The sequence below is a fragment of the Scyliorhinus canicula genome, chromosome 14 (genome assembly GCF_902713615.1).
Source record: "Scyliorhinus canicula chromosome 14, sScyCan1.1, whole genome shotgun sequence".
In the NCBI taxonomy this organism is placed as follows: Eukaryota; Metazoa; Chordata; class Chondrichthyes; order Carcharhiniformes; family Scyliorhinidae; genus Scyliorhinus; species Scyliorhinus canicula.
The window spans coordinates 120,293,596-120,311,654 of record NC_052159.1 but is presented as its reverse complement, the minus strand read 5'-3'; the positions used below and the strand labels follow the sequence as shown (position 1 = coordinate 120,311,654).

The 18,059-nt window shown below is 48.5% G+C and overlaps 1 protein-coding gene across 5 annotated transcripts in view; it reads right to left on the bottom strand.

Annotated features, from left to right (window-relative positions):
• The window catches only part of uggt2 (UDP-glucose glycoprotein glucosyltransferase 2), a 625,263-nt gene that overhangs the window by 369,015 nt on the left and 238,189 nt on the right, over positions 1-18,059 (bottom strand). For all 5 annotated transcript variants that reach the window (XM_038817830.1, XM_038817832.1, XM_038817829.1 and 2 more), the window contains 2 exons: positions 17,837-17,937; positions 5,668-5,767 (listed from right to left, as the gene is read on the bottom strand). In XM_038817830.1, the coding sequence (XP_038673758.1) occupies positions 5,668-5,767; positions 17,837-17,937 (201 nt within the window). The remainder of the gene's footprint in view (positions 1-5,667; positions 5,768-17,836; positions 17,938-18,059) is intronic.

Here is an 18,059-nt window from a genome sequence, read left to right as displayed (position 1 = left end):
GGGAGGGGACTTTAATACGGTGTTGGACCCTGGGCTGGATAGATCGAGTTCCAGGACGAATAGGAGGCCGGCAGCGGCAGAGGTGTTAAGGGGGTTTATGGAGCAGATGGGAGGGGTAGACCCATGGAGATTTGGTAGGCCTAGGGCGAGGGAGTATTCTTTTTTCTCCCACGTCCACAGAGTGTACTCCAGGATAGACTTTTTCGTATTGAACAGGGGGCTGATACCGAGAGCGCAGGACACGGAGTACTCGGCCATTGCGATATCGGACCATGCACCACATTGGGTGGACGTGGAATTGGGGGAGGCGCGGGATCAGCGCCCGTTGTGGCGCCTGGATGTGGGGCTGTTGGCGGACGAAGATGTGTGCAGAAGGGTTAGAACGGGCATTGAGAACTATCTGGGTACGAACGACACGGGTGAGGTGCAGGTGGGGACGGTCTGGGAGGCCCTGAAAGCAGTGATTAGAGGAGAGCTGATCTCCATAAGGGCACACAGAGAGAGGAAGGAGAGGCAGGAAAGGGAGAGGCTGGTGGGGGAGCTCCTAGAAGTAGATAGGAAATATGCGGCGGCACCAGAGGAGGGGCTATTGAGGGAGCGGCGCAGTTTACAGGCTAGGTTCGACCTACTGACCACTAGGAAGGCGGAGACGCAGTGGAGAAGGGCGCAGGGTGCGGCGTATGAGTACGGGGAAAAGGCGAGCAGGATGCTGGCACACCAGCTTCGTAAGCGAGATGCAGCCAGAGAGATTGGGGGAGTGAGAGAGAGGGGTGGGGACGTAGTGCAGAAGGGGCAAGAGGTGAATAGGGTCTTCAGGGACTTCTACAGGGAATTGTATAGGTCTGAACCGCCGAAGAGGAGAGGGGGAATGGAGAACTTTCTCGACAAATTGAGGTTCCCAAAGGTACAGGAGGAGCTGGTAGAAGGGTTGGGGGCGCCGATAGAGCTGCAGGAGCTAATTAAAGGGATAGGCCAGATGCAGGCGGGGAAGGCGCCGGGGCCGGATGGGTTCCCGGTGGAGTTTTACAGGAAATTTGTGGACTTGGTGGGCCCAGTGCTGGTGAGAGCCTTTAATGAGGCGCGCGAGGGGGGGGTTTTGCCCCCAACAATGTCGCAGGCCCTGATCTCCTTGATTTTGAAGCGGGACAAGGACCCGGTCCAGTGCGGGTCCTACAGGCCTATCTCCCTCTTAAATGTAGATGCCAAGCTGTTAGCAAAGGTCCTGGCAACCAGGATAGAGGATTGTGTGCCAGGGGTAATCCATGAAGACCAGACGGGGTTCGTGAAGGGACGCCAACTTAACACAAATGTCCGGAGATTGTTAAACGTGATCATGATGCCGGCAGTGGAGGGGGAGGCGGAGATAGTGGTAGCGCTAGACGCGGAGAAGGCATTCGATAGGGTGGAGTGGGAATACTTGTGGGAGACGTTGGAAAGGTTTGGGTTTGGGGAGGGATTTATCAAGTGGGTAAAGCTGCTCTATTCGGACCCGATGGCGAGTGTGGTAACAAACGGGAGGAGGTCAGAATATTTTGGGCTCCATCGAGGTACTAGGCAGGGATGTCCCCTATCCCCCTTACTCTTTGCATTAGCGATTGAACCGTTAGCAATGGCACTGAGGGGTTCAGGGGGGTGGAGGGGACTGACAAGGGGAGGGGAGGAGCATCGGGTCTCGCTCTATGCGGATGACCTGTTGCTGTATGTGGCAGACCCGGAGGGGGGAATGCCGGAGGTTATGGAAATACTAGCGGAGTTCGGGGACTTTTCGGGATATAAATTAAATCTGGGGAAAAGTGAGGTCTTTGTAATACACTCGGGAGACCAGGGGGAGGGAATTGGGAGGCTCCCCTTCAAAAGAGCAGTAAAAAGTTTCAGGTACTTGGGGGTGCAGGTGGCAAAGAACTGGGGGACCCTCCACAAGCTGAACTTTTCTAGGCTGGTGGAACAGATGGAGGAGGAGTTTAAGAGGTGGGACATGGTGCCGCTGTCGCTGGCAGGGAGGGTGCAGTCAGTTAAAATGACGGTCCTCCCGAGGTTCTTGTTTTTGTTCCAGTGTCTGCCCATCTTCCTCCCTAGGGCCTTTTTCAAGAAGGTAACGAGTAGTATCATGGGGTACGTGTGGGCACATGGCACCCCTAGAGTTAGAAGGGTCTTTTTGGAGCGGAGTAGGGATAGTGGAGGGCTGGCGTTACCCAATCTTTCAGGATATTACTGGGCGGCAAATGCATCGATGGTACGAAAGTGGATGATGGAAGGGGAGGGGGCAGCTTGGAAGCGTATGGAAAGGGCGTCCTGTGGCAACATAAGCTTAGGGGCACTGGTAACGGCACCATGGCCGCTCCCTCCCGCGAGGTATACCACGAGCCCGGTGGTGGCGGCCACCCTCAAGATCTGGGGGCAGTGGAGGCGACACAGGGGGGAAGTGGGGGGTTTGATAAGGGCACCACTAAGAGGGAACCACAGATTTGCACCGGGAAATACAGGAGGGGGATTTCTGAGCTGGCAGAGGGTGGGCATTAGGCAACTGAAGGACTTGTTTATAGAGGGGAGGTTTGCGAGCTTGGGAGAGCTGGAGGAGAAATTCGGGCTCCCCCCGGGGAACACGTTCAGGTACCTCCAAGTGAAGGCATTTGCCAGACGACAGGTAGAGGGGTTTCCCGTGCTTCCCGACAGGGGGGCAAGTGATAGGGTGCTATCAGGGGTCTGGGTCGGGGAGGGGAAGATCTCGGACATTTATAAGATTATGCAGGAGGTGGAGGAGGTACCAGTAGTGGAGTTGAAAGACAAGTGGGAGGTAGAGCTGGGGGAACAGATAGAGGATGGGACATGGGCAGACGCCCTAGAGAGGGTCAACTCGTCGTCGTCATGTGCGAGACTGAGTCTTATTCAATTTAAGGTACTGCATAGAGCCCACATGACGGGGACAAGGATGAGTCGGTTTTTCGGGGGTGAAGACAGGTGTGTCAGATTTTCGGGAAGCCCTGCGAATCATGCACACATGTTTTGGGCATGTCCGGCACTGGAGGAGTTCTGGAAGGGGGTGGCAGGGACGGTGTCGAGAGTGGTGGGGTCCAGGGTCAAGCCAGGATGGGGACTTGCGATCTTCGGGGTTGGGGTGGAGCCGGGGGTACAGGAGGCGAGGGAGGCTGGAATATTAGCCTTTGCGTCCTTGGTGGCTCGGAGGAGGATCTTGATTCAGTGGAGGGACGCAAGGCCTCCAAGTGTTAACACCTGGTTAAACAACATGGCAAACTTCATCCAATTGGAAAGAATCAAATTCGCCCTGAGAGGGTCGGTGCAGGGGTTTTTCAGGCGACGGCAACCCTTCCTGGACCTCTTAGATCAGAGATAGAAACTGGGGTCGTGACAGCAGCAACCCGGGAGGGGAGGGGAGGGCGGGAGGGAGGGGGGGGGGGGGGAGGGTGGGGGGGGGGGGGGGGAGGGGGGATGACAACGAAGGAAACACGGTATCGGTGGTGTCACGGGCAAGGCCTGCCCGAGGACACTGCCAGAAACGACAAGATGGTCTGGCGGCCGGTTCGTCGGGGGGGGGGGGGGGGGGGGGGGGGGGGGGGGGAGGCGGGGGGGGGGCGCGCGGGTAGGGGGGGATTCTTGTTAAGTAGGGGGGTTTGACTTTGTTTTGATATAATTCAAATGTAGGGGGGGTTTAAAATGTTTGTACTCTGAAAAATTTCTTCAATAAAAAGTATTTTAAAATAAAAGAAAAGGAGACTTTGAACTTGGTGCTGGCTTTGCAACATTTTCAAATTTATGTGGCCAGCAATCCATCTGACACAATTATCTATACTGTTCACAATCCACTGACATTTTTGGAGCACTTCCGGATTAACAATGCCAGACTGTTTTGATGGAGTTTATTGTTACAGCCATTTCATTTTAAAATAATACATGTGGCAGGACGAGAAAACATGAGAGTCAATGCTTTGTCTCGAATGTGATGAAGAGAAGCCGGTTCGGTGGAGGAAGAAGAACTAAAATGGACTATGTTATTATACCTGTTTGCGTGTGTTGTTTTTTGAAACAAAAAAGTATATTTTACTGTCTGCATTTTCTTAAAGAATAGTGAAAAGGTGAAAAATGAAATAATCTTGAAGTTGATTTTTTTTTCTTGGGGGGTGTGTCATGGGAATATCACTTTAAGAAATGTTTGTCTGCTCAAGTGGCTGCAGTGATGTCAGAGTGTGGGTGGAGCTGAGCTCTGGCTCTGCTTTTTCATTTCGCTTTGAGGAAAAGCTTGGGTGTGTCTGTGTTTTAGTTTTGTTTTAGTGTTGGAGTTACAGCCAGCCAGAGAAGGTGTAATTTTGATCTCTCTGCCATCTAAAGACTATCTCTAGATCATTTGGTGAATTCAGAATGATAACTGCTCTCAGTAGATAATTTAAACTTGATGTGTTTCTGTAAAGTGGGTTCTTTTTGTCTTATGGATGTTGCAAGGAAAGATTAAGAGTTACTTAGAGAATACTGTCTTTTTTGGGGGATTTATCGGTGTTGATAGTTGTTAAGATGTTAACTGTGGGTTTATAAAGTGTTAACTGGTTTCATAAATAAACATTGTATTAATTTAAAAGTACTGTAGATTTCTGTTTGCATCACACATGCAGAGTAAGCTAGTGTGTTCCCCATAACCACAATCTATTCAAAGTTGTGGGTCAGGTGAACTCCATGATACACTTTAGGGCTCTCCAAACCCTGGGACGACCATTTGTCCAGCTTTGACAAAGGGTCATCTGGACTCGAAACGTTAGCTCTTTTCTCTCCCTACAGATGCTGCCAGACCTGCTCAGATTTTCCAGCGTTTTCTCTTTGGTTTCAGATTCCAGCATCTGCAGTAATTTGCTTTTATCCAAGATCACTGACCCCTCACTACTGCTTTCAACGCTTCCTACGCCACTGACCATGACACCTTTCCATTCCTATTAAACCCTATTAATCACCCTTCCCATTTTGCAAATATTTGGGTCCATCAACAATCCCACGTCCAACCTCCAGGCAGGCCTTTGCGCCAGCCTCTTCGTCAGGACCACATCCACCTAATGTGGAGCTTATTATTGAAACCATATTCCATTAGCTCCATTAGGCCAGACTTCTCAAAGGCAGTACAGGCTGAAATGGGTGCACCCCACCTGTTGCAACAACACAACCAAAATTCACAAACTGACTGATCTTGGCTTCTTGTTCACAAATGTCTGTTTATTAACATAAATGCATTAGAATAGGTAAACCTACATAAATAATTGAACACTAAACTATCTGTCCCTCAAATAATGTATAAAATTGTATTAATCTATCAGCTTCGCTACAGCATCAATGCTCAATGACTGCCAGAATATTTACAACATTCTCTAAAATTAGAAGTATTTCAACTGTGCTTTTCTTGACAATTCTTCTGTGATCCTTCAAATCATTAATTATTTCCCCAGGAGTGCTGAGATGCAGCTAACTGACCATGTCTAGCTAATATTTGTGTCATACTGTGTGCTGGAAACAAGATACTAATATTAAAAGTTTCTATTCGAGAAATGTCATTATTGATTGGTTATGTAGAATTGTCGACGAGTATATATTCCACAAGGTTTTTCCCCTCTTAAAAGCATTAACACATCATATTTTTAGGGTGGTCTGTGCAAATAATACTCATTTCCTTACCTGGCTTTCGTTGGGAAATTCTGACTCAGCTCTCGCATTGACTTCAAAGCATCATGAACAGGAGTGGAGACAATGCGAGTCGCTGCTTGAAAACTTAGATCTGAAAGAAAAAACTGGGTATGAAGACTGTGGGAGGTTTACATCTGTACAATTTCCACTTATTGAAACGATTCTGCAGATTAAACTCATCTGATAGCATTATTCAAGAATATATTACTGTAAAAAGAACAATCCTGTTTGCATTCAAACTGCGTAGAGGTGGAAACATTAAATTGCGCAACATAGAAATTAACATTTTTGTTTGGAGACATTGGGATTAATTTTCAGCAGCGTATTCCTGTTTTAAGTTTCTCTGAGGTAACCAAGAAGATATTTTGAGTTGAAACACTGGTTTTGTGCAAGATGCCAAATGGTTGTTAGCAACCAGTAAAAATGTTGCATGGAATTTTGGTACCTAGCGTTCGACCTAACACCCCCTCTGAACAGCTGTCTGCTGTTCAGAAGTAAATAGTGTGATATGGATAGTGTGCTGTCTTTTTTACATGCTTTCTCTATCTCCTGATTTATTTTCTACCCCACTTCCTGACTACTGCTAGGGGGCCGCCTGTATATAACTCCCATCAATGTATTTTTACCTTAGCAATTCCTCAACTCTATCCACAGAGATTCTATGCCTTCTGATCCTACATCGCTCCTTGCTATCGATTTAACTTCATTCCTTACTAACAATGCAACCCTGCCCCCTTTGCCCAGCTGCCTGTCCTTTCAACAGAACACATATCCTTTGATATTTAGATCCCAGCCCTGATCCCCTTGCAGCCACGTCTCTGTGATGCCCACAACATTGTACGGGCCAATTTCAATGTGCGTAACAAGCTCCTTACACCTTGTTCCGTACACTGCACGCATTTAGGTACAACACCCTCACTCCTGCATTGATCACCCCCCTTCTCACACTTGCCACCTTTTTTGTTCTGCCTGAGGGTGATGTTGTTCTCTTATTTTGGTTCTCTATTTCCCACTTACACAAGCCTACTTGTGACAATCAACATTATTATTATGATTACACCTTCGAAGCTAACGCTCTGGTTCACACCCCCCTGCCAAACTAGCTTAAATCCTCCCGAGTGACTCTTGCAAACCTCCCATCTAGGATATCGGTGCCCCTCCAGTTTAGATGCAACCCAAGCAACATCAAGGAGCGCGGCGCACGCCGTTCGGATGGCCTCAGGGCATTATCTGAAGGCACTTTTCTGATGCTCCGCACACAATGGGCCGACTTCCAAACCGCGCAGGGGATGTGAGCTCTCAGCGGTCGGGGACCCAGCGTGGCGGCTGTGGACTGTGTCCATCGCCGCCAACAGTCGGGTGGGGGCCGTGCTGCTGGCCGGGGAGCTCCGGTGAGGGGAGTGGTGGGGGTGGCGAGGCGTTGTCCCGGGGTGCACCATCTGACAGGGTTGGATGAAGGCCTCCGCTTTCTCCGGCATGTCAAAAAAGTGATCCTTCGAATCCATTGTAACCTGTAAACACACCGGTGACACCACGCGAAATGTCACGCCCTTATTTTAAAACACCGCCTTCGCCCTATTGAAGGCTGCATGCCTCTTTGCCAATTCAGTCCCAATATCTTGAAGTATTTGGATATATTTCCATCCCAGTCAATATTCCAAATCCTTTTCGCCCACTCAGAACCCTCTCCTTTCTGTGAAAATTGTGGAAGCGGATTAACACGGCCCGGCAGTGGCTCATTCGGTCTTGGCTTTTGTCAGGGCGTCAAATGGGTTCTATCAAAATCTAGAGCGGCGAACACTTCATCCCCTCCCACCAGCTGAGAAAACATTTTGCAGAAATACTATGGATTGGATTTGTTTATTGTCACGTGTACAGAGGTACAATGAAAAGTATTGTTCTGCGTACAGTTTAGACACATCATTCCATACATGGCGTTCTCGACTCTCTGTAGTTTATTATGGTCTTGGGCCAAGCAGTTGCCATAACAGGCTGTGATTCAGCCAGATAGGATGGTTTCTATGGTGCATCTGTAAAAATTGGTGGGAGTCAATGTGGACATGTTGAATTTCCTATGTTTCCTGAGAAAGTACAGTACAGGAGTCTGTACAGTACTTTGCTTCCTGAAGTTAATGACCAGTTCTTTAGTTTTGCTGGCATTAAGGGAGAGATTGTTGTCGTTACACCATGCCACTATGTTCTCTACCTCCCTCCTGTATTCTGACACATCGTTGTTCGAGATCCGACCCACTGCGGTTGTGTCGTCAGCAAACTTGTAAATGATGTTGGAGCCAAATTTTGCCATGCAGTCGTGTGTGTATAGGGAGTATAGTAGGGGCTAAGTACACAGCCTTGCGGGGCTCCAGTATTGAGGAGTATCGTTGAGGAGGTATTGTTGTTTATCCTTACTGATTGTGGTCTGTGGGTCAGAAAGTTGAGGATCCAGTTGCAGAGTGGAGAGCCAAGTCCTAGGTTTTGGAGCTTTTGATATGAGCTTGGCGGGGATTATGGTGTGGAAGGCGGAGCTGTAGTCAATAAATAGGAGTCTGCTGTAGGAGTCCTTGTTGTTGAGGTGCTCCAGCTTTGAGTGTAGGGCCAGGTAGATGGTGTCTGCTGTGGACCGGTTGCGGCAGTATGCGAATTGCAGTGGACGAAGGCATCCTGGGAGTATGGAGTTGATGTGTTTCATGGCCAACCTCTCGAAGCACTTCACTACGATTGATGTCAGGGCCACCGGACTGTAGTCATTGAAACACGTTACCTGGTTCTTCTATGATGCTGGTCTTCTCGAAGTAGGTGGGAACCTCGGAGCGGAGTAGGGAGCAGTGTTTAGATGTTCACGAACGCATCTGCCTGCTAATCCGCGCGGGATCGGAGTACACAACCAGGGACCCGTCCAGACCTATCGCCTTCCGAGGGTTCACTTTCAAGAAGGCCTTTGACTTTGGAACCTGTGACGGTGGGTATGGATGTGTCCGGGGCTGCTGGGCTGTTGACAGCGGTTTGAAGGTTCCCTGCTCGAAACCAGCATGGACTGCATGGAGTTCATCGGGGAGGTGTGCGCTGCTATTCGACTTGGCTTTGCTTTGTAGACTTTGGGCCCTCCACTCCCTCTGGCAGCCCCACCAACTAGAGATTAAACCGCCGTGACCTATTCTCAAGGGCACCACTTAAATTCCTTAATTTCCCGGCCCTGCCGCTCGAACTATCTGACCAATTGTTTGCCGAACTTTTCCAGCTCCTGCATCATTACCACCGTGTCCAATGTAATGGGCACGGGAGCACAAGTGGCGAGCACTGTGGTTTCACAACGCCAGGGTCCCAGGTTCGATTCCCCGCTGGGTCACTGTCTGTGCGGATTCTGCACGTTCTCCCCGTTGTTATGGGCCAGGGTTTAGAGACCCCCAAAGTGTATCAAGGAGTTCACCTGACCCACAGTGTTTAATAGATTGTGGTATAAGGAGCACATGGCCCACTCCACAGCTGTGGACATCTTAGCAACCATTAATTCAAATACAACCCCCAAAGAATACAACACTAAGTAATCCTTAAGCTGTCCTTTTTACATCCATAAGATTTTTTTAAAAAACGTTTAAACAGAAGCACATCAGGTTAAAGTCACTACTGAGAGCAGTTATTAGTTTTAAATCACCAAAGGATCGATTTACAGTTTCAGTTTACAGAGAGAGAGACTAACACACCTTCTGGCTGTGACTGCATGTCTGAAAAGGAAACGAAAAGACACCCTGCAGCAAACAGCCTAAAACAAAAGTAAAAGGCTGACAGACAGCCCAGCTCCACCCACACTCTGACATCACTGATAAACACCCATTTCTTAAAGGTACATTTCTTAAACACCCATTTCTTAAAGGTAGTCTCACATGACAACGTGTCTGTGTGGGTTTCTTCCGGGTGCTTCGGTTTTCTCCCACAGTCCAAAGACGTGCAAGTTAGGTGGATTGGCCATGCTAAAATTGCCCTTAGTGTCCAAAAGGTACGAGGGGTTACTGGGTTATGGGGGCGTGGTGGAAGTGAGGGCAGTGGGTCAGTGCAGACTCGATGGGCCGAATGGCCTCCTTCTGCACTGTATGTTCTATGTTCACCTTCTATAGACGGGCTTCCTTCCTGAGCCTTTTAAATACTGATCTTCTTTGTGGAAGTTTTGACATACCCTGGTCTGGAGAGAGTTCACCTACTCAACTCATTGGCTTTGGGTACGAAACAGGTAAAAGGGATCAAACACCAAGATGTTGCTGGGAGCACTTTTTCCGCACCTTGGGCAGGATTCTCCGTTGGGTAACGCCAAAATCGTGAAAAGAGGTTGGGCGAAAAATCGTTTCTGACGCCAAAATAATGGCAGGCGCCGGTTTGACGCTAAATCACAATTCTCTATCACCTCGACAGCGGCATCAATGCGTCCCAGAACACACGTACAGAAAACACCGTTTGCATATCATTAGGGCCCGACCTGGTATTCTCCGCGATTCTACTCCTCCAATGAGCCGAGTTCCCGATGGTGTGGTTCACTCCTGCTTTTAAAAATTGTGAAACTGGTGTCATGGCTGATGAGTAAGAGAGAGGCGGTCGGACACAGAGAGGAGCGGCTGTGGGCTGCCGAGCATTACACTGGGGAGGAGGGCCAGGGGGAGGGGGGTTGACAGTGGAACAGGCCAAGTAGCCCGGGTGGCCCGGGTGGCCCGGGAGCCCCCCCCCCCCCCTCCCCCGCCCCCCGCCCCCCATGGGACTGGGTTGTTGCCTAGACACTGAACGCCATTGTCGCGATCATCTTGCTCCTCACACCACTGACGGCCCACCTTGGCCCCTGGTTCTCCAGTGACACTGGCCATAGGGTGCTCTGCCCCACTCCTCCAAACCCCCATCCCTGCCACACCATCCCTACCCTCCTTGCTGCCACCTGCCGGTGGCCCACCCAGGAAACACCCACAGTAGCCCCTACAGGTGCCACAATGTATAACCCTCCCGAGGGCAGCACCAGGTGACGGTATCGCTGACATCAGTGATTGGCTCCAGGAACAGAATCCCCCATAGTACCAGACAAGGGGCAAAGATCCCTGACTGACGGAGGGAGGCATGCGGGGGCAGAATCCGCAGTGCCAACTGGGGCCTCCATGTAGCCTGTTGGACTGATTGGACACCATGAATGTCTTTAAGAACAAAGAACTATACAGCACAAGAACAGGCCCTTCGGAATGTACCAGTCATGATACCAATCTTTGCCAAACCCCTCAGCACTTCCTTCTGCTGTATCCTTCTATATCCATCCTATCCATGTGCATGTCAAGATGCCGTTTGAACACCATTAATGTATCTACTTCCACAACCTCTCCTGGCAACGCGTTCCAGGTACTCACCAACCTCTGCATAAAAAATCTGCCTCGCATGTCTCCTCTAAACTTTTCCCCATGAACCGTAAACCTATGACCCCTGGTGACTGACCCCTCTAACCTGGGAAAGAGTGCCTGCCCATCCACACTGCATGCCCCTCATAATCTTGGAGACCTCTATCAGGTCACCCCTCAACCTCCATCTTTCTAATGAAAACAGTCCGAGTCTATTCAGCCTCTCCACCAGGCAACATCCTGGTAAACCTCCTCTGCATCCTCTCCAAGGTCTCCATGTCCTTGTGGTAGAGTGGCGACCAGAATTGTGCGCAATATTCCAAGTGCGGCCTCACCAAGGTTCCATACAACGGTAGCATGACTTGGCAGTTTTTATAGTCGATGCCCCGTCCAATGAAGGGAAGCATTCCGTAGTCTTTTTTGACTACCTTGTCCACTGTGTTACCACCTTCAAAGATCCCTTATTAATCAAGAACCTATCTATCTCTGTCTTAAACATTTTGGGAGTAGTGACCACAATTCCGTACGTTTCCAGGTACTTTTGGACAGGGATGAGGGTAGCTTTTGTATTAAGGTGCTGAACTGCGGAAAGGCAAATTACGATAACATTGTACTGGAACTAGAGAATTTGGATTGGGTGCGGCTGTTAGAGGGTAAATCAACAGCGGACATGTGGGAGTCTTTCAAGCGACAGTTGATTAGGATTCAGAAAAGTCACGTTCCCGAGAACAAAGGAACAGTGTGGGAAGTTTAGGGAGCCTTGGATAACAAAGGCAACACACTATAGGCTTTCTTCACGGCTCTATCCACTTGGGTGAGAACTTTCAGAGATCTATGGACATGAACTCCAAGATCTCTCTGCTCCTCCACATTCTTCAAATCCCTGCCATTAACCCTGTAATCCGCATTCACATTTGCCCCACCAAAATGAATCACATCCCACTTATCAGGGTTAAACTCCATCGGCCACTTTTCAGCCCAGCCCTGCATCCCATCAATGTCTCTTTGCAGCCTACAATAGCCCTCCACATTATCCACCAATCTTGGTGTCATCAGAAAATTTACTAACCCACCCTTCAACTCCATCATCCAAGTCATTGATAAAAATTACAAATAGCAGAGGACCCAGCACTGATCCCTGTGGCACACCGCTGGTGACTGGGCTCCAGGTTCGATTCCCGGCTGGGTCACTGTCTGTGCGGAGTCTGCATGTTCTCCCCGTGTGTGCGTGGGTTTCCTCCAGGTGCTACGGTTTCCTCCCACAGTCCAATGATGTGCAGGTTAGGTGGATTGGCCATGCTAAATTACCCTTAGTGTCCAAAATTGCCCTTAGTGTTGGTTGAGTGGGGTGACTGGGTTATGGGGATAGGGTGGCGTGGGCTTGGGTAGGGTGCTCTTTCCAAGAGCTGGTGCAGACTCGATGGGCCGAATGGCCTCCTTCTGCACTGTAAATTCCATGAAATAGCGAGGCATCTGGACAGGAATTGTCGCATTGGGCAGACGCAGCATGGGATCATAAAGGGCAGGTTGTGCCGAACTAAGTTAGTGGAATTTTTTGAGGACATTACCAGTGCTGTAGATAGCAGGGAGCCAATGGATGTGGTATATCTGGATCTCCAGAAAGCCTTTGACAAGGTGCCACACAAAAGGATGCTGCATAAGATAAAGATGCATGGCATTAAGGGTAAAGTAGTAGCATGGATAGAGGATTGGTTAATTAATAGAAAGCAAAGAGTGGGGATTAATGGGTGTTTCTTGGTTGGCAATCAGTAGCTAGTGGTGTCCCTCAGGGATCAGTGTTGGGCCCACAATTGTTCACAATTTACATAGATGATTTGGAGTTGGGGACCAAGGGCAATGTGTCCAAGTTTGCAGACGACACTAAGACCGGGGCTGTTTAGCACAGGTCTAAATCGCCGGCTTTGAATGCAGACCAAGCAGGCCAGCAGCACGGTCCAATTCCCTCACCAACCTCCCCGGACAGGCGCCGGAATGTGGCGACTAGGGGCTTTTCACAGTAACTTCATTTGAAGCCTACTCGTGACAATAAGCGATTTTCATTTCATTTTTTCATATTGTGAACCACGTCAAAAAGAAAAAGGAGACTTTTTTACAGTCTAGAAGGATGGGGACAGTCAAAACCCTTGAGGAGTATCAAGAAAGTAGGAAGGTATTGAACATAGAACTGTACAGCACAGGACAGGTCCTTCGGCCCACGATGTTGTGCCGAACTAGTCTGAAACTAAGATCAAATCAACCTATTCCAAATCATTCTAGTGCATTCCATATGCCTATCCAATAACCGCTTGAAGTTCCTAAAGTGTCCGACTCCACTACCATAGCTGGGAGTGCGTTCCATGCCCCAACCACTCTCTGAGTAAAGAACCTACCTCTGACGACCCTCCTATATTTTCTACCATGAACCTTATAGTTATGCCCCCTTGTAACAGCTACATCCACCCGAGGAAAAAGTCGCTGAACAGCCACTCTATCTATCCCTCTCATCATCTTATACACCTCAATTAAGCCACCTCTCATTCTCATTTGCTCCAATGAGAAAAGCCCTCGCTCCCTCAAACTTTCCTCATAACACCTACCCTCCAATCCAGGCAGCATCCTGGTAAATCCCCTTTGCACCCTTTCCAATGCTTCCATATCCTTCCTATAATGGGGTGACCAGAACTGCACACACTTCTCCAAATGTGGTCCAAGGTCTTGCACAGTTGCAGATAACCTCACAGCTCTCAAACTCAATCCCCCTGTTAATAAATGCTCACACACGATAGGCTTTTTTCACGGCTCTATCCACTTGGGTGGGAACTTTCAGAGATCTATGGACATGAACTCCTAGATCTATCTGCTCCTCCACATTCGTCAGAACCCTGCCGTTAACTCTGTAATCCGCATTCAAATCTGTCCTATCAAAATTAATCACCTCAAACTTATCAGGGTTAAACTCCATCTGCCACTTTTCAGTCCAGCTCTGCATCCCATCGATGTCTCTTTGCAGCCTACAACAGCCCTCCACATTATCCACCAAGCTTGGTGTCATCAGCAAATTTACTAACCCACCCTTCAACTCCATCATCCAAGTCATTGATAAAAATTACAAATAGCAGAGGACCCAGCACTGATCCCTGTCGCACACCGCTGGTGACTGGGCTCCAGGATGGAATTTTACCATCTACCACCACCCTCTCTATGTGATAGCCAGTTACTGATCCAATCGGCCAAATTTCCCTCTGTGCCATGCCTCCTTACTTTCTGTGAGAGCCGACCATGGGGCACCTTATCAAACGCCTTACTAAAATCCATGTATATGACATCAACTGCTCTACCTTCATCTATGCACTTAGTTACCTCCTCAAAGAATGCAATCAAACTTGTGAGGCAAGACTTACCCTTCACAAATCCATGCTGACTATCCTGGAATTAGCTCTATCTTTCCAAATGATCATAAATCCTACCCTCAGGACCCTTTCCAATACTTTACCTGTGACCGAAGTGAGACTAACCGGCCTATAATTCCCAGGGTTAGACCTATTCCCTTTCTTGAACAAGGGGACAACATTCTCCTCTCTCCAGTCTTCTGGCACTATTCCTGGAGACAGTGAGGACATAAAGATCAAAACCAAAGGCTCTGCAATCTCATCCCTTGCCTCCCAAAGAATCCTAGGATATATCCCATCAGGCTTATCTATCCTCAGGCTTCTCAAAATTTCTAACACATCTTCCTTCCAAATATCTACCTCCTCCAGCCTACCAGCCTGTATCATACTATCCTCCTCAACAACATGGCCCCTCTCCTTTGTGAAAACTGAAGAAAAGTATTCATTTAGGGCCTCTCCTTTATCTTCAGACTCCATGCACACGTTCCCATTCTTTTATTCATTCTTTTATTCCTCATTGGTCATTTTTTCATTCCTCACGTAAGTGTAAAAAGCTTTGGGGTTTTCCTTGATCCTACCCGCCAAGAACTTCTCATGCCCCCTCCTAGCTCTCTTAAGCCCTTTCTTGAGCTCCTTCCTAGCTATCTTGCATCCCTCAAGTGCCCTAACTGAACCGTGTTTTCTCATCCTTACATAAGCCCACTTTTTCCTCTTGACAAGACATTCAACCTCTTTTGTAAACCATGAGTTCCCTCACTCGACCATTTCCTCCCTGTCTGACAGGGACATACATATCAAGGACACACAGTATTTGCTCCTTGAACAAGCTCCACATCTCAATTGTGCCTATCCATGACAGTTCCTGTTCCCATCTTATGCTCTCCAATTCTTGCCTAATCGCATCGTAATTACCCTTCCCCCAGTTATAAACCTTGCCCTGCCGTATGTTCCTATCCCTCTCCATTGCTATAGTGAAAGTCACCGAATTGTGGTCACTATCTCCAAAGTGCTCTCCCACAACCAAATCTAACACTTGGCCTGGTTCATTACCCAGTACCAAATCTTCTTGTTGGTCTATCCACATATTGTGTGAGGAAACCCTCCTGCACACACTGGATAAAAACAGCCCCATCCAAACTATTTGAATTATAGTGGTTCCAATCAATATTTGGAAAGTTTATGTCACCCATGACAACTACCCTGTGACTACCACATCTATCCAAAATCTGTATTGCAATCTTTTCCTCCACATCTCTGTTATTATTTGGGGGCCTCTAGAAAACTCCTAACGAAGTGACTGCTCCTTTCCTATTTCTATCTTCTTGCTAACTGGCAGCCACAAAACAGGGAAAGCTTTCTTCAGTAATTTCGTCCCTAAAGTTTGTGACGTCAGTGTATTGGATTAGTGATCTGCTCTCATCTGCCGCTTCTGGCGGGAAGACTAACCGATTCAAACAAAATTCTGCTCCTGGAACAGCGCGCTGATGTACCGAGGAGGCAGTCTAGTGCTTTTTAGTGTGCTCATGTATTGTGCATGTTTCAATCGCGACTGGCAGGGTCATATGCTTGATTTTCACTGGGCTCCGGGCCTGTGCATTGCTACATCCAGCATGTGCCGGCCAGCATTGTTGAAAGCCATTGGGCACTTCTTCCCGTGAGCAGGAACACCGTAACAGATCGCTTGCAACCCCCCGACACCCGGCAGCAATTCACCCGTGGGTCATGACCGAGTTTGAAAATGATGACTCAGTAAAGAAGCGTTGTTGCTGCCGACTTACCACAAGACCCCAGCATCAATGCCCGGGCCTCTCATTGTAGCCAGTTTTCTCCAGTAATGAGACTGCCATGGGCTGACAAAGTATAGAGAAGCTGACCCATCCTGGAGATTAGTTTGAGGAACGCAGCAGAATGCCTGACCTCGTCATTGTGGCTGTTGCAGATGACAGCTCACCCTGAGTCTCTATACTGCATGATAAGCTCCTTCATTGGTGGGACACGTTCAGCTCTCTGTCAGGCACGGGTCAGGTTTATCTCTGAGGAAGAGAGGAGGATCCTTCTTTCCTTGATGGAAGTCATCATCATTCTCTCATAGAATCCGGCCAGTCACTGGAATCACATTTTGAGCAGTCCTGTTGCCTGCTCGACCAGCTTGCGCATCGATGCCCGAGAATCATTTTAGTGAGTCTCCACAGGTTTTTGTGATTCCACACTGGCATCATCAGCCACCTCCTTAATGGGTACCCCTTGCGCCCGAAGAGCCATCCCTGCAGACGCTGCTCTCCTTCAAAAACATTTGGAATCTGAGAGAGCCCCAAGATGTAACTATCATGCTGCTCCCTGAGAAACAGCCACACACCTGCATGATTCACATCATGTGTTCACAGAGGGAGTGGAATACCTTGCAATTCATAAATCGCACCGCATGATGCTACGAAGATTGCAGGCACATGTGGGTGCAGTCTCTCACATCTTGCACCTGGGAATGCCAGCTAAGTGGGTGAAGTCCATGGCTCTTGCATCTTGGCTCTCCTTGTACTGATCTATCTGAAAGTTGATATACATTAAGGGCACTGTACTATGATCTATAAAAAGGGCATCTGTAACCTCCCTAGTGTGCAGCTGACTAGCTGATGCCACACAGATCACCAGTGCTGCCCTGAAATGCGCCACTCGTACAGAGGTTCAGAGCTGCCATCACTTCAACGGCCACGGGCAGTGGGTATCCTCCCATTCCATTTGCTACCAGTTTCTGCAGGATATAACAAATGTGGTCCAATGTCTTCTCCAGCACTGCGGCACCGACATCTACAGATACATTAGAATACACTTTGCCGGTACTGTTTCCAAACGGGGCTGTTCCCTCTGTGGTGCTCTTCAAGTACAGCTCTGGGTCCAGCCTCCTCCCCAGTAGGCAAGTCTCTGTCTCTGCTGCTGCTCTATTGAAAGTAGTAGAAATGCCAACTCGACAGGTTCCACGATTCTCCGGAATCATGCATTGAAAGGAGACAAACACCAAAGTGAGCGGTGAGGATTCCTGAGAAGCCCCCCCCCCCCCCCCCCCCCCAGCTCTACACTCATCTGGGACCTCCATCCATCCGTTTCTCCCTTAGTGAGTGCCTCACCAATAACTTCACATACTCCCTTCTCGCACTGGCATTTCCTCACACCTGCCCCTCTCAACTCCACTTCTTGCTCCACTATCACTATCCAGGCATAATTTGAAATTTTGAGGTTGATACTTCCTTACAGCAAACCAAAATAGCTTCCATGTCAGTCAAGATAGGTTTTCTTCTTGTTGCTTACAGGAAAGTGGGGCAAAGAATAGCAGAAATAGCAAGTGAAAAAATGTCAGCAGCTTTTCAGCATAAAATATCCAACTGGGGAAAAACAAACAAAAATTGTGAAGAGTACCTTGAAGTTCCCACACTTTTAATGGTGCCATGTCGTTAGTGCTTTCAATAAGATGTTTCCTTAATTCCTTCAGCTGGTCATTTAAATCAGGAAATAGGTGCCTGTTTGAAGAACAATATCGAAGTCACAGAGAGGAATTGGCAGAGAGGGGAGTGAAAAGTGTGCGAAAGAAGCTGGCAGGAAGCATGTTGGGGGTTAAGATGAATGAGGTCTGTTCGTCAAA